This window comes from Cydia pomonella, chromosome 6, assembly GCF_033807575.1.
Source record: "Cydia pomonella isolate Wapato2018A chromosome 6, ilCydPomo1, whole genome shotgun sequence".
Classification (NCBI taxonomy): Eukaryota; Metazoa; Arthropoda; class Insecta; order Lepidoptera; family Tortricidae; genus Cydia; species Cydia pomonella.
This window is the reverse complement of record NC_084708.1, coordinates 18,606,262-18,633,406: the sequence shown is the minus strand read 5'-3', so window position 1 is coordinate 18,633,406 and position 27,145 is coordinate 18,606,262. Positions and strand designations below refer to the sequence as shown.

The 27,145-nt window shown below is 36.5% G+C and overlaps 2 protein-coding genes across 12 annotated transcripts; one reads left to right on the top strand and one right to left on the bottom strand.

The window, feature by feature from the left end:
- LOC133519188 (voltage-dependent calcium channel subunit alpha-2/delta-3) lies at positions 1–25,365 on the top strand. Of its 11 annotated transcripts, none has more exons than XM_061853156.1 (28): positions 1–889; positions 1,288–1,369; positions 1,454–1,829; positions 1,920–2,051; positions 2,876–3,135; positions 4,387–4,533; positions 4,703–4,822; positions 6,731–6,913; positions 7,204–7,338; positions 7,682–7,774; positions 8,176–8,232; positions 8,928–8,981; positions 10,136–10,216; positions 10,952–11,026; positions 11,263–11,367; positions 11,684–11,755; positions 11,832–12,037; positions 12,329–12,480; positions 12,732–12,785; positions 13,072–13,165; positions 15,004–15,117; positions 18,850–19,117; positions 19,362–19,478; positions 21,100–21,225; positions 21,503–21,614; positions 22,165–22,182; positions 22,936–23,339; positions 23,819–25,365. In XM_061853156.1, the coding sequence occupies exons 1-28, from the start codon at positions 789–791 to the stop codon at positions 23,912–23,914; spliced, it is 3,834 nt and encodes a 1,277-aa protein (XP_061709140.1). In that variant the 5' UTR covers positions 1–788; the 3' UTR covers positions 23,915–25,365. The 11 variants fall into 11 exon arrangements, with proteins under 11 accessions (XP_061709140.1, XP_061709139.1, XP_061709142.1 ...); XM_061853155.1 differs by having other exon boundaries at positions 2–889; positions 4,703–4,816; positions 12,723–12,785; XM_061853158.1 differs by having other exon boundaries at positions 2–889; positions 8,955–8,981; positions 12,723–12,785.
- LOC133519190 (peptide chain release factor 1) lies at positions 25,166–27,145 on the bottom strand. The gene is made up of 2 exons (XM_061853165.1): positions 26,072–27,145; positions 25,166–25,725 (listed from the first exon to the last, which is right to left on the bottom strand). The coding sequence occupies exons 1-2, from the start codon at positions 27,041–27,043 to the stop codon at positions 25,489–25,491; spliced, it is 1,209 nt and encodes a 402-aa protein (XP_061709149.1). The 5' UTR covers positions 27,044–27,145; the 3' UTR covers positions 25,166–25,488.

Sequence of the window (27,145 nt, the reverse complement as noted above, 5' to 3'; positions counted from 1 at the left end):
TTGGTACGAAACATAATTACTTAAATTAATCAGCATTCCAGAGAGGTAAGACAAAATAAATATAATAAAAAATATAACCCATATATATCTATAATAAATATAATTACTTATAAAATATTCTGTAAGTACAAGAAGGTTTCTCTACAAATCCTCACAATGTAGTTTTCGTAGTTCCTCCGAATATTCTTGGCGAACATACTTATAAATATATTTTTTCACATACTATGAATATAAACACGTCTGGTTCTAATTTTATTCGTGGTATAAAAATACAATATTTTTATCACTACTTATCACCAACATGCCACGAACCAGAAAGTTCATAAGAAAAATAAATCCACTCCCGTAATTAATTTAAACAGTGTGTTGATATTTTGACATAACTTTGCAATAGCACACACCCATGTGCACAGGACAAACCACGATAATAATTTGTACAAGCTATGCACACAGATAAAGACATTGTGCCCTTGCGGCACGCTGACCCAGTGAAATTGTAGGTAAAATCGATGAAGAGTGCAACCGGGTAAACACTAGTCGGCTTGTGTGTGTGCGGTAGCCCACTACAACACGGCCTTGTATTAACGAGGATCAGTCCTCAATCGGCAAGGGACCGCGGTGCGCATGCCCGGCCGCACTGTCCCACGCAAGCGCACTACCGCCTCGCAAACGAACACCCAGTGCAGTTAAATAAGTGAATAAATCCTCAAAAAATAAGTAAACCACAAAACAAAACATGATAGGACCTTGTTAATATCCTAGGGGCCAAATTAGTGTAAGTGTTTCTGATGTGCAAGCTAGTGGGCACCTTTGTGTTGTTGCTGCTGCTATCACTGGATTCCCGGGATTGCTCGGCCAGCAGTCAAGATGACAAAATCACACTCAATAGGTAAGAAAAACTATTATCACTTAATCTCGTGAACGGCTTAAAATAGGAACAGGAAACCGAGTTGTAACTTATTTCAAATTAAATTATCATATTAGTGATTGACAAGGAAGTTTCGTATCTGCCCGAAGATAGTGGGTGGTACTAACAAAAAAATTGCTTTTGATGTACTTACCTAATTAATTTTGTTACCATTGAATAGAATACCTATGAATTAGAAGATTTAGAAGTAGGATTCACTTTCATAATGGGTATAGTATTTTGGTTAATGTTGTACTTATAGAAGTAAACAAACTAGTTATTTTTTTTTAACTTTATTAACTTCAATACTACTGTCACGTCATGTGTGCCAAGATAATGTCTAATTAAATATAGGTATTGACTATTTGATTTTTGTTTAGCGTGCAACATTGGGCAGTCAAACTTGGCTCAGAACTTAGTTCTTTCGGCGAAGTTATTACCAGGAAGAAAAGGGTTCAGGAGGTAGGTAAAAAAATGGATGCAGTAATTTGAGAGCGTTTTCCAGAGTCATCCGTTGATAGTTATTAATTATTTTTTTCATTTCAGAGCTTCAAATCGGCTCAAATAGAATCTCGAGATGGCGAAAAACTTGTTCAAAGTATGGCTGATGATATCCGAGCGATGATGGAGCTCAAAGTCAGTGCCGTAAAACGGATAGTCGAAGCGGCAGAAAACATGGCTTTTGACAAACAGAGCGAGCCTGTGCCGGAGGACTACCAGTTCTATAACAGCAAGGAAATGGACGAGCCATACGACGAAGTGTCGATCACTACCACAGCAGAGCCAGATTTTAATCTTGAGAACTGGATTGTGCGACCGCCTACTAAAAGTGCTCACCTACAATTAAATGCACATTTTTACAACATACCTGTCAATACTAACTTTAGTAGCGTACATGTTCCAACGAACGTCTACGCTTGGGGTAAGTTCAATTATAATGGCATAAATTTAATTGTGATTTATTGTGTTAGTAATACTTACATTAATGTTAACCACCTTCATTTTAATTTAGCGGATGACGTTATAAAGGGAATCCATTGGTCTGAGGGGCTGGACACGCATTTCATCAATAATTACCAAAGTGATCCCACGCTTTCTTGGCAATATTTTGGAAGTTCTACGGGGTTCATGAGACATTATCCAGGTAATACAATTGAATACTTACTATTTTTAGTCCAATCTCAAAAGATTTTCTGTTTCAAAATATAGTAACGTTCAAAATTACCCATTCAGCTCTATTAACGAGTATCACGACACGTTATCGTTTTGCATCTACAAAGAATTTTCGCTATATACCGGGAAACCCATGTTATCGGCTAAGCCGTAGCGCTACGACCGTAGCCCAAAGGTGAATACGTTAAATGTTCGGCCCGATTCGTTGCCCTGTCTTAAAATTCGAATCGAGCCAAGAAAATTGAGCGTCCCATATGCTTTTTATTATGTAAATATTGTTAAACACTCTTCAATAAAAAATAATTTAATTCTTAATACTCACTTTTTAAATATTTCACTTTTTTTTAAATACACCTTAATGAGTAAATACTCAGTGTTTACTCACCCTCACCCATCTCTATTCTCTAGTCTTATCGCTAACCACGATATGACATATTTTGGCTACAAAACGAAATATCTGCTACAAGCTACGGCGTAGCGCTACAAGATGAGTTTATCACTACATACATTGTTTTTAACCAAGTTATACATAAAACGATATTTTTTTTATTAATGCAAAAAGCGCCTAACAGGCCAATTCGAACGTGCGTGCGTGACATTGACGTGCTCTGACTTGTCCGTACATCTATTGGTGAGAGCGATATCGCTTTGAAGTTAGGTGCAAGTTCGAGTTGGCCTGTATGATTAAACCACTAACAAAAAAATTGTTCGCCACTTTCTGCGCAACTAAATATAACAAATCGAGATAAATTTTATGTTAGAAAATGTTCAAAATTGAAAACATATCTCTTGCAGCAATGAAATGGAGAGCTGATCCAGTCGACATTTACGACTGTCGCACGAGAGCTTGGTACATGGAAGCAGCGGCTAGTCCCAAAGATGTGGTCATACTAGTTGACCGTAGTGGTTCGATGACTGGCCAGCGACGAGACATCGCCAAACACGTGGTCACCAACATATTGGATACTCTAGGCAATAATGATTTCGTCAACGTTATGACTTTTGCTGACACTGTTGAAGAAATTGTTCCATGCTTTGAAGACTCTTTAGTTCAGGTAAATAATTTTAATGACCTTGATATATTTTGTTTTATAATATTTGCATTTTTCCTATACAGCGTGTATTTTTGATACGACCGCATAATCAAAAGTTAGTTTAGGCTTTAATGAACAAACTTTCATAGGTTTTATAAAAAAATGACTTTTTAATACTACGTCGGTAGCAAACAAGCATACGGCCCGCCTGATGGTAAGCAGTCTCCGTAGCCTATGTACACCTGCAACTCCAGAGGAGTTACATGCGCGTTGCCGACCCAAATCCCTCCCCCTCGTTGAGCTCTCGTTGTTTTATTTTTCCATATAAAATAATTCTGCAAGCAATCTTTGTTTGACATAATTATTGAAAGTCATAATGTAATGATAGTCAGAGTATCATTAGTCTTAACTCTGAAACCGTTAACTTTTCAGGATTTTCGTAAGGTTATCCTATAGATAGGTTAGGTTAGGTTTGTTTCATGCCAAACCTGAAAAGTTACGCGTTTCTGAGAAAAAACAAATGATGACTAACGAAAATTCGGACAAACGATACATACGAGTATATGACTTAAAACTTTATGCGAAACAATAGAGACCCGTACGGAGTACATTGTCACTCAATTTTTTTTTTTCAAAAATAATTATGCTCGGGCAGTTAAGACTATATTATTATTATTCAGAGCCCACTGTGTCCCACTGCTAGGCAAAATTCTCCCTCCTCTTTTGCCATTCGTCTCTGTTTAGTGCTATATCTGGCCAGCCTCGTAAAAAGGAGTCCAAGTTAGCCCGCCATCGCCAACGAGGTCTACCGGCTCCTCAGTTAGAATCCCACTCAGGGGTTATCTTGGCCCACAAGTCGTCCGGCATTTGGCAGACATGACCAGCCCAGTCACATTTCAACTTAGCCACTTTCCGAGCTACGCCCATTATTTGAGTCTTAGATTACACCTAATATTCTGCGTTCCATAGCTCTCTGGCAAACCCCGAGTATGGACTTCTACGAGTCAGCTTCCGTCAAAAACCAGGTCTGAGCACCGTAGGTGAGAACTGGAAGTACGCACATATCCATGAGCCTACGTCTCCCTTCATCAGGTGTTTCATTGACCAATAGCTCTTCCAGGCGTCGTTGGTGCGTCTTTGGACCTCTTTAAGACTATATTGAAAAAAATCTTTCAGAATCGTTTTATAGCACTAAACCCGACGTGTAGTTTAAGTTTACGGTTTTAACAAAAATAAACACTGTACGAGTATATGTATTTTATGTTTTTTTAGGCAACAATGGGAAATTTAAGAGAATTGAAGTTAGGATTGGACAACTTTGAAACAATGGAGATAGCAAACTTTTCTGCAGCCTTAACGAGAGCCTTTGAACTTTTGGAAATGTACAGAAATAATAGTGGAGGCGCCAACTGTAACCAGGTAAAGCAAAAATATAACGCATTATTACGTTCTCTGTGACATTTTGCATGAAGAATTCTTTACAGGCGTACAAGTACCCAAAGCACAAGAATAATGAATAAAAAATGTTATTAAAATTATAAATTCACGTCTCATTATTCTTAAATGCTAACTTTATTGTTTTTTGTAGGCTATAATGCTGGTTACGGATGGCGTCCCATACAATTATAAGGAGCTCTTCGAGAAATACAACTGGAAATATGACACCCCTGTCAGGGTTTTCACGTACCTGATAGGGCGTGAGGTAAAGGTAGTACCACTTTCAGGTTTTTACTGTGTGTCGTAGCCATTGTGCGACCTGCATAATGCCTTCCTTGTGCCAGTACAGTGTACACCTTAAATGTGGTACCGACTTTCTTACTAACTTTTAATCTGTACCTTTTGCATGTTTTTTGTATCCTCTCAGATTTCATGATGCTTGAGCTTTTAGCGCAGTGGTTGTACAGTGGTAGATGCGTTTTATGTTATGGTTTTATTGTCTGTATTGTTAATGTTTAAGCAGATAAAGAATGAGTTAATCATCCCTGGGTATCAATATCTGCGTAATTGAATGTGAAATATTCTAATTTTAGTTGTTTTCAGCCAAGGGGCTTTTAGCTCTTTCAATTGGGGATATTGCTATCAAATGGGCGCCACTAGCACATACTGAGGGCCTATTGCGAAACACGAAAATGGAAATTTAATTACCTCTCTATTACTCTTGCACATTCGAGCGATAATTAGAGGCAAATATAGAAAACATCGATTTTCACATTTCGCGGTAGGGTTCTGTAAACAAACCGCCTTTATGCATCAATACAAAGGTGGTGGCGTTAGGCGTGGGCGGTGTGGGCCTACGGCCTCGCAGTCCGATTAGCCTCGCACCTCAAAGAAGTATATCTCGTACACAACGTAAAAATGTTCGTTATTTCTTGCGCCACCAGAGGGCCTCGCTAAATGTACCTTGCCCACATAAAATTTTGGTCTTGCCCCGTCACTGCATCAATGTGATAGTGAAAACTTCCCAACTTCCCAAAAGGCATAGTAGGTATGTATAAATTACTCTATGGTTTACAATATGTGCTAGTGCTGCTCTCTGACGGCAGAACATTGCAGTAATGCCCGCTATTATTACCATCCGTAACGTATTTAGCAATGTAATATATAGGTACTATAAGTAGAACACAAGTGGTAGATTTGCGCATGACGAATATAAAGACTACTCATCTCTTTCCAATTAGTAGGTACAATTTAAAAGAGATGTTACGACCTATACGCTTATTAGGCTTACGGGGAACAATAATAGCTGAAGTACAAATTATTATTAGTCCCTAATTTAGAATTTAGAAAGTATACGCTAGGTCAAGCATGAGTATCCAAATATTTTTGGCATAATTATTATCTAAATTGATTTAGAAAAATATTTTTTAATATCAAGCGCAGCTACTGGTTACAAATCTACAGGCGGTATTAATTATGCCTTACAATGGTAAAGTTAATTTAGAATACCTATAAATATATTCCAATCAAATACCTACATTAAATGTTTGTTCGCATACAACATAATATACCATAACATTTTTTTACAGTACATATGGTGCTACTTTACCGCACGTGTGCGATAAATAGCACATTACGTGCCTATGTCGAAAATTGAAAGGGACATATATGTACTGTAAAACGTTGTACGATACATGTGCGAATAGGTAATTCGCAACTCGGGTCGATTTAAAACACTCCCTTCGGTCGTGTTTTAATTTATCGCCACTAGTTGCGAATTTCTTATTTTTGGTACTTGTATCGAAATGTACTATTAAGTTAATCAAAATCATACAATTTATTAGCGCAGTTGGTCCAGAATTGAGTTTTTTTTTTTTTGAGTTGCCTGTATATATATAGATAAAACACAAACCCTGGCGAAGAGCACTGACCGATTCACTAGCGACACGATACACAGAGCACCTCATAAGATCGAACCACACCGGAATTCGCGGTTACGAGATAAAAAAAGATAAAACATTAACAATGAAATACAGCAATTAATCTATATAACTTTATATTTGCTATAGTCCAAAAGAATCTTGAAAAACAACAAGTCGCTCTTGACCGCGTAATTTCCTTTGCAACCCAAACGTAATGTTTCGTTTGCCAAAAAATCGAATTTGGAGATTTCATTTAGGTGGCGGACGTACGGGAAGTGAAATGGATGGCGTGCGCGAACCGGGGGTTCTACGTACACCTCAGCACGCTAGCGGAGGTGCGCGAGCGCGTGCTCGAGCACGTCAACGTACTGGCGCGCCCGCTTGTGCTACAGCGAGAGACGCATCCCGTTGTCTGGACTCCTGTTTACGCTAATGTTACGGTACGTTGGCCATCATAAGATTTCATTCAAACATTGAATTTAGTTAAGTTTTTATATGAAAGTCAAATATTACAATACATTTAAATAAAATGTACTTTTTACTACTTCATTGAAGTAGTAAAAAGTACATTTTATTTTTCACAAGAGTTCTGTCATGTTACTGCTTCCCGTTTCTCGAGTAAACTCTTCAAGGTTTAAGTTATACTCGGTGGATCCTTAATAAAGAATTTAAAAACTTGTCACGTCGAAACAACATCAGATCTTTACTAACCTTGAGCCAAATTCGACAGGACCCCAAGGTCGCAGATTATTTATGGGAGCAACGAGAAAGAGCTGAGCAGAAGGAACGGTTTATGAGCCAACGACGCGATAAGACACACTTCAACTCTGAAACGGAACAAAATCGCAGATGGAAAATAACTCAGGTGAAAAGACAATGCCATTCTCCTCCTCTGCACCTGCAACGCCGCTGTGCAATTTTTCACTATTCTTTTAAAATTTGTTGGAATACTTTTGTGCTCTACCTTCCCAGCTTATCCAGGATTAGATTTTCAAATACGATTAACCAGAAATATCAATTCCGGGAAGGTTACGATAATTGGCACCCTACAAGATGTAAAATGCTTGAGATGAAATGTTTTTAATAAGATTCTAATAGTAACAACATCAAGGAGAATCGAGTATACTGCCATAGTGGTAATATATAATAAGGTGTGGCATAATTATGATGGTTTTATAAGGGCTTTATTGAGACTTTAAAAGTTTCAGATGAAACAGGGCCAATACAGCGAACTCGGTAACTCTCAGTATCAACTTATGACATCAGTATCAATGCCAGTGTATGATCTTCGACACAATGAGGTGAGTGTGTATCTGCAATATATATATTTAGGTGTTAGCATTTTTTAAATTACGATATTCGGGTTTGAGAAAGCGACCAACAACATTAAAATATTTGAAATGGAAAATTGCATTAATCTGTTGTTCTCTGTCTCAACCCCAAGAATTCAATGATCCAAAAAGATATGATGCTGTATTTTCCGAAATTCTGATAAATCCTCATGCATGATCAGTAACATATGTATCTCTCGTTTAAATCTCCAGAAAATTGTTTCCAGATTGGTTACATTTCCTACTAATTGGCCGTAAGATCTGTCTCTCTATCAACTTCTATCTTTACTATTTTCTTCGTAAACTTGATGTTGTATCATAACCTGAATATATTTAATAATATTCCGTTTTGTTTGATGGTTTCCCCTCAGAACATCACAGAGAATGTACTGATAAATGAAGCTTACTGGGTATCAGTTACGAAAGAGGTACTACACTTAGAAAGTTTTGATGATTTAATGTAAACTTTTGCAAGATACAAGAGAGTTTTTATGATTTAGTTTTGGATTCCAGTAACGGTAAAGTCTTATTTGGCCCCGTTAGCGATGCATCTGTCCTCGATAGATGTCGACCGCGCGACCGCGCGGCCGCCCGCGCGGCCGCCCGGGCGGCGGCGGCGGCGCGGGCCATGGGCCGTCGGCCCGCCGAGCGCGACTCGATGTGTTGTTCGACCCCTGGCTTAGTAGTATAGTAGTTTTCTACTAGTCGTAGGCGTAGACCACTAGGGTGTTATGATCAACTTTTCTATCAATTATTGAATTAATTATTTATGTGCAAGAGTTATTACTATATATTATATTACACACACTGTCTAATCAATAAACCGTATTTGTGCCTGATTTAGTAATGTCTTTGTAGAGACATTTTAATGATTGACTTGTGCTACGAAACGTAAATGTAAATATTTTTAAATGAGTTTGATTCCGCCCGACATATGACTCGAATGGGGCTTTTGTTACTTGAGTATCTATTCAGTTTGAAGTGCTATTTTCTTCATATTAACATGACTTTTGAGACTCGACATTAAATTAGTGTATATAAAAGTCTTCTCGTTGATCGAGGAGACCTTTTGATTTTTAGTACAGGTTCTTACAATGCATTTATCTGTTATTACATTTTATTGCATTCGTACGTCCACAACCAATCGCAGTCCGTAGAGGAGAACGGCCAAAAGGAGGTAGGCCACGCTCTCATAGCATTACTATACCTGTGTGGACGGATGAAAGGGAAGCGCGGGGGACTCTTATCGGCAGCGAGCCCGAACGTCAGGCGCGGAGCGGCCTCGCGGTCTCCCGGCCTTCTGGCCTGGCCCTTTGCGTCTGTTGTCCTACCCTCACTCTACGCACACAACTTTTCTTCTTTTAACTTTAAATCGAAACTACCGATAAGAGACCACCAAAACTAATATCAAAATTTATTTACAACATTTCTAAACAATTATTGGTACCAACGAACACTTTCTATGAAATTCATACATGTTTACACATTGCCGTGTCTTATTTTATCGCATTAATAATTTAAATAATGTCAACAGATTCTGACAAGGATTCAGTTAGAGAAGTTTAAAGGTTACTTGACTACCGGCTACAGAAACGGTAGTGGGATTCTAGTATAAAGTGTAGAATTTAAATTCCTACATTAACATTATTATTATATAAAGTAGATTTTGCTAGAACCTGTAACAATTAAAATTGTTAATTAGAATCCTTAAATTAACATAGTTGTTGTGTACATAACAGTACAAGGAGTGACCTAGTGGGGCGTAGTTGCTACATACAGTACATACTCGCTACAGCCGAGCAAACTTTAATATTTTATAGTAGAGTAGGTTTAACAGCTAGAAATGCTAAATATGGTCATGTAGCTAGAATGATTTTGAATTATTTATTGAATAAGTATTTGAAATACTATTTTTATATTTTCATAGCGTTTTTTGGTACTTTATTAGATCTAGAGTAAATAATATAATTTAGTGTTTATACGAGATGAGGTTGGAGAGTTAAATATTTAGTTATAATTTCTGCCGATATACAGTCAGCATCAAAAGTAGCGGATCAAAGACCGCTTCAAAAGTATCCACCATTCTGTAAAAGCTTAGCAAAAAAGTGATAGTTCTATATACGAGTATAAAACGATTAAGAATGTAAAAGATATACTACGTACAACATGAATTTTAGAGATATATCTATAATAAGAAAAGTTATCCGGGATGGCAGATACTTTTGGCGTGTTGTTTCATCCGCTATTATTGACGCAGACTACACAATAGCTGTTTTAATATATTATTCTGAATGAACGAGTGAGTTTCTAAGCTTGAGATGAATATTTCAGATGCGTATAGCTAGATTGTTAGGAGTGGCGGGGACTGATGTGGCTCTGTCCGAGATACAAGCGTTGATGACACCTTACAAGGTACGTATTTAAATAATTAGGTATGCTAAATTGTGTTTACCATTATCACATCTTCAAACATTTGTAGGGTTCCGTAGCCAAATGGCAAAAATCGGAACCGTTATAGATTCGTCATGTCCGTCTGTCTGTCCGTTTATGTCACAGCCACTTTTTTCCGACACTATAAGAGCTATACTGTTCAAACTTACTAAGTACTAAGTAGACGTATTCTATGAACCGCATTAAGATTTTTACACAAAATAGAAAAAAAACAATAAATTTTGGGGGTTCCCCATACTTAGAACTGAAACTCAAAAAATCTTTTTTCATCAAACCCATATGTGTGGGGTATCGGATAGGTCTTCAAAAATGATATGGAGGTTTCTAATATAATTTTTTTCTAAACTGAATAGTTTGCGCGAGAGACACTTCCAAAGTGGTAAAATGTGTCCGTCCCCCCCCACCTGTAACTTCTAAAATAACAGAATGAAAAATCTAAAAAAAATATATGATATACATTACCATGCAAACTTCCACCGAAAATTGGTTTGAACTAGATCTAGTAAGTAGTTTTTTTTTAATACGTCATAAATGGGTGAGCCCTTCACGTACCTACATAATTAATATGATTCACAAAACGTTACATCTGGTCAATAGCGATTTGAATGCATTTTTTGCAATTGATTGATTCAATTCATACCCTGACGTCAGTTGTTTACGATTCATAGTTAAATTTGTCTATTTTTGATATCTCAGATCGGAGTAAACGGGTATGCCTTCATAGTGACGAATAACGGGTACATCTTGATTCATCCTGATTTGAGGCCTGTGGTAAGTAATAAGTAAATATAAAAGTATTTTTATATAACAGAAATAAGTTTACGTTACCTACGGGTAACAATTCATATGTGCACCGGACGCTATAAGCATTAATTTTTAATAAGATTTGCTAGATTCACACAGTTACTTAAAATTGAGCAATCTTAGGTGCTATCATTTAGTATATGTATAATGAAAAGACATAAAATATATGTTTTATTCGTCTGACTAAAATTCTTTGTTTTCAGTACCAACAAATATTAAAGCCAAGTTACAACAGCGTGGATATGATTGAGGTTGAACTTTTCGATGATGACCGAAGCCCACGAAACTTCAGCAAAGAACTAACCGCGGTAAATGCTTTTACATGGTAGTATATCATACTCAGAGATATAGATCGTGCCATTCACGATGACGCGTGCTTTGACTTGTCGTATGCTATTAAAGGTTCAATTTGACAAATCTGCGCGTCACCGTGGATGACACGAACTATACTACCAACCACTAAGAACAACAAGATACTTATAAAAAAGTTTTCGTGCAAAACTAAAATGGGTTATATTGGATGAAACCTGATAGGATCTGGTATTACAGGGAGAACATAATTATGTCCTGTCCATATTGTATTCGTGTATGTTCATATCATTTTTATACTGTTTTCTGCTTCAGCTTCGCCAAGAAATTATTGACCAAAGAACTGGAAACAAGATCATGAATGTAAAGTACCATATGGACGATATGGTAAGGAAACAGTGCAAATTAACAATTAAATGTCTCATCAAAACTACATGCCACTAAAACCTTATTTTTGCTTCAGAAAAGAGCATCCCGAGCTAAAAAGCATTACTTTTGGACTGGCATCAGCGAGTCCCCGTTTACCCTCGTGGTGGCTATTCCGGAGAACTATGGGCGTCATAGGATCACGCCACCTCCTAACGACGACATCCACCGCCTCTCGCTCACCTTCAAGAACATATCGGCTCAGCAATTCCTTCTGGACAAGTGGAGCGTCCATCCTGACTGGTAAGATAAGGGCCATTCTACCAACATTTGACCACTCAGAACAGATGCTAAATATAGGTGGCCGATAACATTGGAAAGTTACCTCGAATCGGCTATCAAAGATGAAGAATTTTTTAATTTGGATCATAGTCCAATTAACAGCATTGTTACACTAGTCAAGACACAAGCTGTATGTTTTTCAAATACTTCAAGCTGATTACGATAATTATAGTTATAATTTTAGCATTTTGTCATCGAAAACAAAATATTACATAGTGGTGTTTTGCCTATACATCAATAATCTCGTTTCAGGTTGTACTGTCGTCACTACGAACGTTCGTTTTCATCTCCCGAGGAGGAGCTATCTTACTTTTTGGAACGAGTAGCGCGGCCGGGCTGGCGCTGGCCCGCCAAGCCCCGGCCTCCTGAACATCACAAGAACAAGGGACACGAGCGACACAACGGTACCTTCACAACTAAAAGTTTATTCAAAATCTACTATAATATAAAGTCAACATTTAACTAAGGCCGAGATACCAGAAAGATATACTGATACAAAACGATTATTGACATTCAAGTAGTATGTAGTAACACGTTTAAATTAGGTATAATATGTCAGAACAACTACAAATCGGCATGTTTTAATAGTAGAAAGTATGGATGACCTAAATTATATTCTCATAGAACAGACGCATTCATTTTACAGGAACCTCAGACGGGCGCGAGCGCACGAAGGCTTCTAACAGCACGCCTCGAAATGAGTATTATTGTAAGTGATGATATGATAATTTTATGATGTACGTGATAATAATTCAGTAGAACAGGACGACATAAACTTAAAACGCATATAGCTCTTATGTAACCCGAGAGTTTCATAAGAGTTATACATATGCGTTGTAAGTTTATGTCGTCCTATTCTGTTGTTTCTGTTAAGCAAGCATTTCATGACCGTTATAAGTCTTTATAGATCTTTTGTATCATTTTGTATTGCTAAGTGTGTGTCCTATTTAAAATGTTAAGTACAAGTAAAATTTATGCAACGGGTGATTTTTAAGGCGACCACGGATTAATGCAGGCCCTAGTATATGACGCGATCAACACGGCGTGGTTCAACAAAAGCATTACGGAATCTGCGTCCAACGAAACTGCGTAAGTATATATATCTACATTAATTAATCTTACAATTTGCTATGTATATTCAGAAACTGAAATAGTGCACTACACTGATTCATATGCATAAAGTCTAATATACGGTTACCTACACTAGTTTGATTAGATAAAATAATATAGCCTACTTATAAATGTCACTCCTTATGTTCCCCGATTAAGTGTTCACTTGCTAAAAATGTAACTCACACTGCACATCCATTTTATGTTGGTTTTCGCCTGGATAGCCCATTGACAAAAGTGATTGGATTGTTGCCGAGGTAAAGTACATACAATGAAATGTTAATGTTGTCTTTCTATGGTTTTAGTCTTAAAAAATATGGTGATATTAAAGAAATTATTTACAAATTTTAATGACCTTTGAACCTAAAATTATTTTGAAGGCCAAAGCTAATATGATTACATACCGTTAAATACTACGAAAATTATTAATTAAGGTAGAATTTTCTTTGTAACAATACGTTAACCTTTGGAACGCTAACTTAAATATACCTTCTAGCTGCACAAGTACCTAATTCTTATATAAGGTACCTTGTATACCTAAGGAACGAACGGTTGGAGAAATTTACGTTATTGACTTATTATTTAGTTAATGCTGGCGTTCAAAAGGCTAGATTAAACATAGCAAACCAAGGATTGTAAGTATTATTTATAGTATAAAAATAGATTAAGTTCCAGCAGCTTGGATGGAGTAGGTAAGTATAAGTAATAGTTAATTATTTGTTTAAAAAGGGAACAAAGTTGTTGTTTACTCCTGGTGCTAATATAAGAAACCCGAGCTAGCGAAAGACTCAGAGAAAGCTAAATTGTATCACAAACAGTGGGTGGGTTGCAAAGTGGAACCTTAAGCGTATACGAGGGTTTAAAGGACCGAGCGGTGAACAATCTTGAACAACAGACTGAGTGAAAGAAGGTTTTCACCACACCAACGCGAAGAAAATACTAGTTTAAATCATTACGAAACGAATCAAAATTAATGATATTAAATATTGTCATTCGACATCATCACTAAAAGTCTATCCTGCCAGAGGGCCTACCGCGAACCACGTTCGACGTGTTGCCTCCCTGTCACACTTCCGTACAAATTTACAAGTGCGACAAAGAGGCAACACGTCGAACGTGGTTGAGGGCCTACCCCTCAGATAATAACGTCAGGAATCAACTGAAAATTTGCAGCTAATTACTTTGCACTGTATAGGATAAAATGCAACTTTGCCCACTGTTTTTGAAGAAAAAAGAGCCTTTACGAGCTGGTGTGGTGATAGATATAATATACTATATCTAATTTCTTTCCAATTAACAACATAGACAAAACATAATGTTTTTCAGAATTAGTTCCATTGGGAATTTGAAAACCTCTATAGCTACTCGTATATCTAATATATCATAGCGAGAATTCACAATTTCGAAATTCAAAGGTGTATGTGAAGTCCCCAATCCGCATCGGGCTAGCGTGGGGACTATAGCCCGAGCCCTCTCGCACATGAGAGGAGGCCTGTGCCCAGCAGTGGGACGTATATAGGCTGAATTATAATTATAATATTAACGTTGTTAATCTCAACTTAAACATAATATACTATATCTAAGTTCTTTCCAATTAACAACATAGACAAAACATAATGTTTTTCAGATTAATTCCATTGGGAATTTGAAAACCTCTATACCTACTCGTATATCTAATATACCATAGCGAGAATTCACAATAAATAAATCGTTTTTAGTATTAACGTTGTGAATCTCAACTTAAACAAAATAACTGTCCTACGACAAACAGTCAACCACAACAACCCCCTAATTCGTATCTCATTGTTTGCATGCAGGCTCAAGTTCATCGAACGATTCGGATACATCGTGGCGTTCATGGCTACACACAGCGGACTCACCAGGTGGCAGACGCATCCTCCCCGAGAACACGAAAACAGCAGCGATAGCAGGTGGGTAGTCGCATCCATTGATGTACGTAATAGGGGTAGATGAGGTACCAGGCGCTCGATCGTGAGCCACAAAATATAGGTTCCGGGACCTATATTGAATTAGTCGTACGGGTGACGCTGAAGTGTCAACATTGTCATCAAATTCGATAAAATATTGCCAAAGAATGCCGTGTTGCGCCTTTTTCCAGTGCTTCAATAGCTCCAAGCACAAAAACAAAGCTCACGGTATCACTTTTCATTCGTAAGTACTGTTATAACATTTGAAAACATATTTTTTTCTAAATAAAATTAAAAATTTCCTTGTTATTGAGTGAGCGCGACAGCTAAATAATGCTTTACCCATGTGAGAAACACGTTTATCCGAGTGTCAAGTAGGCATGCCCGCTTCATGCATTGTAGAGTCAGCAATTTTTTTTATAAATAATGCAACTTTTTAAATCATGTGCTCCTATTCCTTGAAACTATAGAATGTAACCGGTTTTTATTTTAATATACGAATAACCGGTTGTTAACCAAAAATCCAGTTTTTCTGATAGTATTGTTAAAACAATATCTTGCATTAACTTGAAATCCAAATATCGGGAATAGTCCATCAAAAATTACTAAATAGTACTTGTACAACAATAGGAAAACTGTGGACAACATTTTTAACGAGAGCTCGAATTTACAATTTTAATATGCGAGTTATAGTGTAGTTTTAAGATGTATTTATGTATGTTGAAAACTGTGTAAAAAATATTTAGAACAGATATTAGATCAATCAAATTTAACCTTTTATCATAAACAAAAGAAATAAATAATAATCATCTCTATTTGTCAAGTAAAATGTATGATGACTGGTCTGGCCTAGTGGGCAGTGACCCTGCCTATAAAGCCGATGGCCCCGTCCCGGGTTCAAAGTTCTAATGATGGAATCCATGAAGAATTGAGGGAACACTTAAAATCTTATAGGTACACATATAGTGATTTTTGTAGTTTTTGTCTACAAATTAAGCATTTTCATCCAAAAACTGGCAATTAGTGTAGTGGAACTGCTGATGATAAACAGAACGAAACTCCCTAACTACGTATTTACCGTTTGAGTATTTGTTTTAATTTGTCCTCTTTGTAGAGCAACTAAGGTGATGAAAATGAAAACGATGAAAATGAAAGCGATGAAAATCAGAACGAATACTTTAAATTGAACATTCTAATGTAAGGGCACGCTGCCGTCTCAAATTGAGAAAAGTGGGACATTGCTAATTTCGCCTTCGATAGGGAATGATTTAAAAAAATATAACTTCAAAATCAGTATTAACGTTAAAAAAATGAAAACTATAATGTTTAGAGAAAAAACTTTCACTTATTTCTATTTTAAAACGAGCTGCAGCTGTGGAAATGCCTAGCGATTGAATTGTGAAAATTAAAAATGATGCTCGGTTTCGTTTTTGATACAATTTTTTTTTTCTCCATACATTATAATTTTCCTTTTTATACCGCCCTCTCCGCATATTTTTTTTAATTGTACAGATAAACTATCGGTTTTACATATAAAATACATACAGTTTTACATATTTTCTTTAATGTGTTAGCGAAAAAAAAATTGTTTTCCATAAAATAAATAAAGTGCCTATTTATTTTAATTTCGTATATATTTTATAAATATTTGTTTCCTGACGCTACCTAATAAAGACCGCCGTTGAAGGCGCTTATTCCCATGGCTTACAACTTGTCCAATATAAGTGAATCCGTATACGTATCGTAACTATGAATAAACAAGGTTCACACTTTTATATTGGTTATCTTGAGTCGTGCGCTCGGTGAACGATTGGAATATATAAATACCAGGAGTAACTACGAATTACCAGTGTTTACATTATCTCTTGTCAAGCGTACTTGTCTTTTCCGAAAAACCATCAGAAGTGAAACCTCGAGATCCCTATCAACTGAGATCATATCGTTATACTGGTTTTCTCGAGGCGACACGTTAGTTGAACATAGTGAATAGTCGACCAGGGTTTCAGAAGTAAAAAACGAGGGTCAATTTCATGCTTTAAAAATATGATAGTCAATCATTTGATATTAATCTCAGTGTAACTCGCTCGCTCAGATATTTGCTTGAAGTGAGAGACGGTCTAAGATTAGGTAATATCTAATCATTGATATTTTTTAAAAATCGAAATGACTTAATATCACTTTAAGACGACAATGCAAGAAGTATGTACGTCTTGCCTACACATTTGTATAATGTTATTAGTTTTTCTCTGTTGCACCTCGAGGAATACGCAAAATATAGGGGTCTCGCTTGCGCAGCACTGTTAACTATAAATATTTGGTTATCCCTGTTGCTCGTTGTGCACATGTACATTATAATGGTGTGTAGTATTTAAAATGAGTGGGTGCTGAACCAGATTTTAGTTTTGTCAACTATTAACGTCACATATCTACCCCTTTTACTTACATCAATGGTCGCATCAAATAAAATATTCTTCACATAAATTTAAATACCAATTTGTCAGTTGAAAATGCGCAAACTACAAAATTTCCATTCCGTCTACATTTACTTTTAAGAACCGAAGCAGTTCGTTGAAATATTTAAACTATAACTATCTTCGAATAATTATATTTATTAACTATCTTTGGATAGATAATTAATGAGACGCCTACGTAGGTCACTAGATAAGTTTTGCAATAGACAAATCTGAAAGAATGAGGTGGCCTATCACATATTTTTTAAACTATATTTCCATATGTTTGGACGGAAAACATTTACTATATTTTAAAATTTACTTATTAAAAAATTGGTTTAAAATTTGAAAACGTTGGCGTGTGCTAAGGGCGATTTACGCATATTTTATACAACATTTTCATATCATACAAAGTTAAGATTTTTTAATAAGTAAATTTAAATAGAAAGTAAATGTTTTTCAGCCAATCATTCTCTATGGAAATATAGTTTTAAAAAGTATATGTGATAAGCCACCTGTTTGTTTCATATTTGTCTATTGCAAAACTTATCTAATGACCTATGTACTCGTATTACAATTTGAGTTATGAAGGGGTCACCACAGCTCCTATTGCTTCGGTAATAGCACGCGGCTGCTGTATCGTCAGTTCCTTTTTTACAAGATTTTATTTAACTTGCAATGTTTGTTTGTAATTTTTGTTCGGGTCAAATCTTGCAAGCTAAATTAGACCCACTACCCATTATTCAATTTATCTGAAACTTCACATACATATGTATATTGTGTCACATACATATGTATATTGTGTCACATACATATGTAACTGATCTGATGATGGTGACAGAAGGTGGCCATGGGAATTCTGTGATGAAACAACATAACCTAATTGTGTTTGGGTTTGTTATAATGGTCTCGAGGAATATTAGTTGCTTCTTGAAAAAAAAGTACAGTCGGCGATAAGAGCTTGTATAAAAAAACCTTATCTCGACTTCGGCTTGACACACTACCGCATGTGTAGGTAAAGGTTAACTATCACCAAACCTATGAAATACTAGACCAATTTCGATAACACCATGTTAGGTTTGGAACCAGCGCTAATCTTCCATTGAGTCAATCAAGTGAACATGAAACATATCAAGGAACAATATATTAACAATAGGTACGTTTTACCTTATCTACACTAAACTTACCCTGCTTTCAACCTCAACCTTTCGTCTTAAAACGATGTCCGATACTGTTAATTTGAATCATATTTAATGGAGTTATCATTTCGCTATTAATATTACAGATTCGAGTTCGGAAAGCAATGGCCACGAGCGATCGACGAGGTCTGGTACCGGCGGGCGGTCGAGCAGCACTATGTCGACCCTCTCAGCTACGTATACAGTGTAGAGATGAACACAGAGAAGGTCCCTTTGAACGTGAGCGCGGCGGTGGTCACTGCGGCCCACGCGGTGTTCCACGGGGATGGCCACAGGAAGGCGCCCGCTGCAGTCGTCGGATACCAGTTCCAGCATGACCGCCTCGCTGAATGGTTCTTCAACATCACAGCTACGGTGAGACGAACATACAATTATACACACAATGATAAATAATTCACTTCTATGGGCGTAGTAACTAAAACCAGCCAACGTGAATTATATTCCTACTGCGTGCTGTGTGTGTCTCCTGCGATCAAATTTTGTTTAAATAATTTATAGTTATTCTTGCTTAGATATGGCCCAACAATGAAATAAATAACATATCAAGTTATTATATGAAGAATGACAAAGTGTTCAAAGGCTTATTGCGTAATTTCAGTGCGATAACAACAAAGGATGCTGCGCATCAAATGCATGGGATTGCTTTTTAGTTGACAGCAATGGATGGATAATAGTCAGCGAAGACGGCAACCATACAGGACTGTTTTTCGGCAAGGTATATCTTCAGATATTAAATGAATTGTTATTATGTCGAAAGTGTAAGCTATACCTAAGACTGGTTCGATCTGCCAAATCCTTCAAGATCAATTATATATGACATAAAGCTGGAAATAAAGCAAACGAGTCAGTCTTTGAAGGTTGAACTCTTAAGGAATGGAGTTTTAGATGCTTACTTTTAAAAATCACAAAACTAGCTCAAACGTTGAAGCACCTTAGTACGAATGCAACACAAAAGTTAAAGGGTCTAGCAGGCTAAGCGAACAAGAAGTGCCCCCAACGACGGATTTTGTCGATATTTCTGGTAGTGTACTGTTAGGTCCTAAGGACCCTCCATGCTTAACATCAGACCTCGATTCTCTTTTGTTTGCGAGTTATTCAGGATAACGTAAAATAATTAGGGTATCATTGAAAGTGTCATATTTTATAAACGATTCAAGTTACGTGAACCAAACAAAATTATATTTGATAACAATAAAAAAAAACTACAAAATGCATATTTTTTACCAGCATCCTGTCCTTAAACTTCATTGCAAAAAATAAAAATATTTTTTTCCTTCCAATTTTTTTTTTTACTTTTCGCGGAGGTACACCTCAAAAAAAAAATATGCATGAGTAGCCACTAATTCCCACTACATACACATATAAAAATATTTGCACAAATGTTCGTGCTTCATGTCAAAAAAAAAACGATTCTCCAATAAGTAGTCACTGGCATTATATGTACAGATAGAAGTACATCAACGATGACGTGTCAGCTTTGATAACATCTGACACATAATATTATCTGCATTTGTTTTTTGCATTTTGTAGTGGAAAATGGAAAACATTAAATGCAAGTCTTGTAAAAAAACATTAAAAAATATCCGTGGGAAACAAAAATGCATAGAAACAGAGCAAGAGGCTGATTTATATAGCAAATGCACTAATATGTTAATTTGCATAAATGATTTATTGTGTGGTAAGTGTCGGCTTTTAGTGTATAAACATAAAGCAGTAGCATCAACTTCTGCGAGTACATGCACAACAATTGGCGATGCTGTCTCTTCGTCTGCAACCTACTGCTTTATGTTTATGATGCTGGTAAAAAATATGCATTTTGTAGTTTTTTTTATTGTTATCAAATATAATTTTGTTTGGTTCACGTAACTTGAATCGTTTATAAAATATGACACTTTCAATGATACCCTAATTATTTTACGTTATCCTGAATAACTCGTAAACAAAAGAGAATCGAGGTCTGATGTTAAGCATGGAGGGTCCTTAGGACCTAACAGTACACTACCAGAAATATCGACAAAATCCGTCGTTGGGGCACTTCTTGTTCGCTTAGCCTGCTAGACCCTTTTCACAGCCTCACAAGCCTCTCAGCCAAGCGGGCTACATTTTTTCCCCTATTCATACAATTTCTACCTCACTCACGCAATCTAAGTCGAAAAGACACTCAGGATGTTTCGATCCATTTTCGAGGATCCTCTCGAGGAAGGACCGATTCGCCTTCACTGGTCTAGGGCGCGCCGTGTACTTACCTACTGCGGGCCAAAGCACGACTCGCAAGTATCATTTTAATATGTTCGAGTCTCGCGAGAGTTTTATAGCAATATCTACCTTCCTTACAGATTCGACCCGATATCATGACAAGACTCGTTGAAGATGAAGTGTACAAGACCATACACATAGTGGACTATCAAGCGGTTTGCTTCAGAGAAAAGAAGACAACCAACCCTGCAGCCACGCTCCTTACGGTAAGATAACAACTTCGGCTTTCACGCGACTTTCCACGCTAACCTATCGAAAGTATCGGACAAAATATCCCGTTATTGGAAATAAGATGACCGTGCTACCAAGTATATGAACTTTAATGGTTATCTACAGTATGATCTTACACACACAATACGTTATTCAGGATTGGTTCGTCGAGTTGATGCAGAATAAAGTAACCCGTAACTACTCACAGCATATGTAACAAAAATATGTTTTATTAAGTTTTGTGGCTATAACAAAAAGGTGGCATTGTTGCAGCCGTTGGAGAATGTGCGTCTGATCCTGGCGTGGTTCCTTGCGACAAGTGTTTGGCTATACAATACCATTACAGTAGGTTTGGCTCAGGGCTCTGTCTACACATTCGACGACGGTAAGTCTATTTCTAACCCTTCACTGTTATCTGTGTCGTAACCATCAACACCGTAATAATAAATAATATGCTACCCTTACGAATATAAGCCATGGAGTATCGTGCTCAATGTTGTGAATGACAGAATATGCGATGTAATGTTGCCCTTCTACGTTGTCGGCATGTACTGTGCAATTCTGCATGACGACGAGCCACAATGTGGTATACTCTTACATAAATGCTAAGGCGACCTATAAATCCATCGTGCTTGTCAATATTGCCCATAATGCATGAGGTGTCTGGTTATAAATATATTTATAAATAATCGGTTTTAAGTATAGAAAAAAAGAACCGACAAACTGAAGAATATAATAGATTATGTTATGATATAACACTTCAATTTTTCTATATACACACAGCACAAGAGTATGCATGGGGATTCTCGCCAGCTCAAGACGCGAAAGACTTAGCAGTTCTATCCATTATGTAGTGTCAAAATTATAGAATGGAGTCAACAATTGGTTTCTAGTTGAGTTGTACAAAAGTAGTAATGACTCCATCTTGTTTTCAGAGAATGTTACACCCACCGGTGAGTGATAGACCGAGCACAGTAGAAGGTGTCGTCGTGGATAGAGTGCTATTCTAATCATATTACCCCCGGAATGTGCATGAACCTCGTAGTTAACTTCTCAATATTTGAGAATATCCTCCGTCGTCATTAATTCGAGTTGTCCAACGTCAACAATTGATTTCGGAAGTAAAATTTCGTATTTATATTTTCTGAGTTACCTATTCGACATTTTATAAAAGGGGTTGGATAGTAGGTTTCACGTTCAGTTCATACCACTCGATCCTTACAGACTCATACACCACCCGTCATTTGAAACACTTAGGATAAGAGTAAGGATAACATCTGCATGCTGATCAAAATATGCTTGTGAATCAGCTTTTGTGATCATAATTATGTAAAAAATCTGGTAGGTGCGGTAACTTGTCGTTATGTATGTGTGATTTTCAGTCTTGAATTATTTTATAATTATTACGCTTTATCTTTACATTCATATACAGCTTTGTCCTATTCAAGTTATCTGTTGTTTTACAATATTTTGATATCATACTCGTATCGCCTATAAATAAATATATAATATTTTCTATACCTGAATTACCTATTTATCTGCCTAATTTTGATTTATCTTTTAAATATTCGCCAGCATGTCTTTCTCGACTTATAATTTAATTGTCTATTTCTAAACATATCTATGTATTAGGTCGCTGTCTGGATTGCATGGGATTCTTGGAAATAATATGATCATTTGACTCTGAGTTGTTTGTGTTTATACAGTGGCGTACCAGAATTACGAGAACGACGAAGAGACTGACGACCCGTTCCTGACGAAGCCGCCGACGGCGCGGGTCGAGCGTGACTTCGAGAAGCTGGTACTGATCAACAGGACACGGCCGACGCCTTGCGACAGAGAGATGTACCTCTACCAACTCGACTACTCTAACTTAAACGAGAAACTTAACAAGCCCCTGAAAGAGTGTGATCGACCGTTCTACGCGCAGTTAGTGAACTTTACAAACATGCTGCTTGTAGTGGTGGATGCTAACTGTCCAAAAGAAGAAGGTTCAGTGTTCTCTGTGGAGCCGACCGAAGTGCTGTACAATGAAACGCTGCCGTGTTTGAAGCACATACATCCGCTGTACAGGAAGCAACCAGTTTCCTGCATCCGCAGTCATCCAGAGGTAAGTGGACCAATTGCAATTCATTTGTAAGACCGTTATCATACCATAAAAGACAAACTGTAGTTATTCAATACTTATACGACCAATGTGCCCCGCGCATACGTCTGTAGACAACAAAAAAATTATACAATATCTTTATCTTATCTTTAACATGAAAATGTTTCAAATATACCAATAGATAATCCCACGTCGACGGAGGCGCGGGCAAAGTAGGTCTTTTTATAAGGGTAATCTCACTTTCAATTTGTACTAAATATAAAGCGCAACTTAAAAGTACGGTTATCTAGTTCTTGTTAAAAAAAAACTATATTTACGAACTGTATTTGCCTGCTTTTTCATATTGACAGTCAGTCCTGTGACGACCACCGGCTGTATACGTAATTTAATAAATGAAAACGATAATAGACACGATGTCTGAGAAACCTCAGTTACTGCGTTGATATTACATCAGTTACTTCATTGATGTTTTTCTTTTTCAGGAGAGCAACATTGATATGTGCGGGCGCGCGAGCATTCCTGGCAGAAATTTGTTATGGATTCCTCTGGCAGCAGTCTCAATTTATACATATGTGTAAAATCTATCCTTGACTGGAATTGCCCTAAATTTTAATGTCCATTGTATTTTATATACTTTAAAAAGGTGGTGAATCGCATTACTTCAGCACGTCTATCTCGTCATGCACATAACGATGTGTCGAGTCGCGCTTGATGTATGAAATAGCGCGATATGCGACAAGATATGCTAGACGTAATGGGATAGCTTTAAATTTGTCGTGTTGGTTAATGTCATTACAGGTTTTATTTGAAATGTTTGGCATTAAGGGCATTTTTTCTTTTAGCAACTTATACGAATTTATTGGAGAGTATTTACAAGTTTTTACAATAAATTTATTAAAAATAACAATTAACATGTCATAACAAATTTTTCAACATTTTAGACATAGAGTGGTCTTCATTACGGAACATGCAGATGTGGAATATTATTTGGTAAATTAAAATTTCGTTGTTAGTAATTCAAGATAGATAAACATTATTTTTAGAACTAGAAGTAGCCACTGTTACATGTCATTCCCACATATCAGATATACTTAGTCATAATGTGTTTATTCTTAGTGTTAATTCAATGTCTTATAAAGAAACTAGCTACTTTCATGCTCCCAATGTGCCACATGGACATGGCTAGTAAAAGTTTATATTTAATTGTCACCAGAGTTGAAAGATTGTATTTAATTTTAGTATTAAACATTATTTTCAGTGGCAAAACTGAATGTGAATAAAAGAATAGGGTTGGCGGGTGGGAAATAAAGAAATGAATGTAAATATAAGATAGTTAGCTTTTCAACAAATTGAAACAAACCCGTTGTATTCATTCTAGCTATGTTAAATATTCATAATATTATATATGCAAACATTTTATGTTGTATGTTAAGTTTATTCTAGTCTTCAGTAATTCAATTTATAAATATTATAGTAAGTACATAAGTTTACATAATTCTGAGAGATTGGTCGGCGTTTCCGTCCTGATAAATTTGTAATATTGCTTGACACTAAGATTGAATTTTCTTGCAAAGATTGTTGTCAGTTCGGTTTTCGGTATACTGATGTTCCAAAAACCAGCTTGGATAGTGAATTTGATTTAGTAAATATTTTATACCTAGTAAAAATTTTCGTGTGAATGATTATTTCACATTCTATTATCAAACACATAGGTTGCATTACATTTGAAACTGCACATATCACTTGTTTCTCATGCAACTAATATAATATACTAATACAATAAATACCTATGACTATGGTGTGAAATAATTATTAACACTTTAGAGATATTTTAAACAAAAAATATTATTTTATTCAATTTATTAAATACTTTACAGTCATATTTCTATTTGTAAGAATATATTTTAGTATTTAGTAAAATACATATTTTGAATCTCTGTCATAAAATAGAAATGTGATTATTTATTTCCTTGAAATAAAATGTGATTGTTCATTTGGTAAAGAATAAATATTTGTTGTTTTGGTTTAACAGTATTTTTAATTAACTACTTTTATCTCGATACAGCAGCCCAGCAATGGGACTTATATAGGCTGAATTATTATTTATTATCTCGATACAGACTACAATTAATTAAATAAAATGACTTACAGTCTAACTAGTAGAGGCTTCCTCCTGCCCATATTTCCTATTGAATTCCTCAATTTCACTCATAACAGTTTGATAGCGTGCCTCTCTCAGAAGAGATTCCTGGAGCTCTTCCAGTAGGTCGCCTCCCTCCATGAAGGCCTTGAGATTGTGCACCGTACTGCCGCCTGGCCGGTGCTCAGTCACTCTATCCTGAGGATAGTTGTATGTTCTGATTTTTTCATTTCTATTGCTTGACCCAACCTGTAATAGAAAGAATAAGCATATATCCGTCTATTACATAAATATTACACAACACCTGGGACACACGGTACTGAGGTGATCACAAAGTGTCTTGATTTACCAATTCAAGTATATATTCTTGGCACCAACAAGGTCCTATCCCTGTCATGAAATAATTGTGTGCAGAGAATTAAATTTTGGTCAGTTGTAAATTCCTTAATAAATCTTAAAAAAGCATGCAACAACTTCAACATTATAATTAATTTTTAAGAAATATAAAGGAATGTTATATAAAGAACCAAGTTACTAATAATATAATCAAATTGATTATTTTATTTCTTCAATCAATAATAATCAATCAACCAACCTGGGATTTCCTCTCTGCATTGATTTTGGATGTCAGTTCTTCTTGTTGCTTCTGTAGCAAGAGAGTCCTCAGTTTCTGCATGGCAATTTCTTTATTTTTTATCTGTGACCGTCCCTCCTGGCAGTCTACAACAGTGCCAGTCGGCAGGTGTGTGATACGAACAGCACTGTCCGTTGTATTCACATGTTGTCCCCCTGCACCACTTGCTCGCTTAGTTTCAATTGAAATATCCCTATCAGGTATATCTAGTTCAACCTCACTAGGCTGCGGCAAAACTGCTACCGACACTGTGCTAGTGTGTATGCGGCCTCCCTTTTCTGTAGCAGGTATTCTTTGAACTCTGTGCACCCCGGCTTCTAGCTTCATGAGCTCTGGCACACCAATTCCTTTAATCAGCATGGAACCCTTTCTAATACCCCCAATGTCAGACTTTTCAATAGAAGCTATATTTACTTCCCAATCCTTAAAATTTGCATACGATTCATATAATTCGAAAAGCTCTCGGGCAAACAGCATGGCCTCTTGACCACCTGCGCCGGCTGTGACTTCTAGCAAAATGCCACCCTCTGTTAAATATGGTTGAAATAGAACTGACTGGAGGTCACTGTCTACTTCCTTGAGACGTCCGAGATAAATCTGAGCCTCCTCCTTAACCATTTTCTTCATTTCATCATCCTGGTTCTCTTTTTTATTGAGTTCTTTGAGGTTTTCGATACTGTCAAACAAAGCTATCCTTTCCTCAAGTACTTGAACAATAGGCTTTATTTCACGCAGTCGTTTGACTTCTGCATCGTTGCGACGTGATTTAATTAAAAGTTCTTCGTGTTCTAACAATAAATGTCTAAGATACTTTTGCACGGCTGGTTCAGATAACTTCAATGAATTTTCGGAAGAATAACATTGTCGGAGTAAAAGAGAATGCCTGCCTATTTTAAACAACGATCTTATTGTTGACATTTTTGTAAGCAACATCACTGTTTGTAGTAAACTAATAAGAACTAATCAATATCATCAAATTTAGAATTGTTTTCGAGGCAAAACTTTAAGGTTATAATTTGACCGAAGATTAAATTG

Bases quoted from the DNA above. Each gene is read 5' to 3' on its own strand.
- LOC133519190 (XM_061853165.1), bottom strand. From the start codon at position 27,043: ATGTTGCTTACAAAAATGTCAACAATAAGATCGTTGTTTAAAATAGGC. The intron at 25,726-26,071 runs GTTGGTTGATTG...TTTCTATTACAG, and splicing joins ATGCAGAGAGGAAATCCCAG to GTTGGGTCAAGCAATAGAAA.
- LOC133519188 (XM_061853154.1), top strand. From the start codon at position 789: ATGTGCAAGCTAGTGGGCACCTTTGTGTTGTTGCTGCTGCTATCACTG. The intron at 890-1,287 runs GTAAGAAAAACT...ATTTTTGTTTAG, and splicing joins GACAAAATCACACTCAATAG to CGTGCAACATTGGGCAGTCA. The intron at 19,479-21,099 runs GTATATCTTCAG...CCTTCCTTACAG, and splicing joins CAGGACTGTTTTTCGGCAAG to ATTCGACCCGATATCATGAC.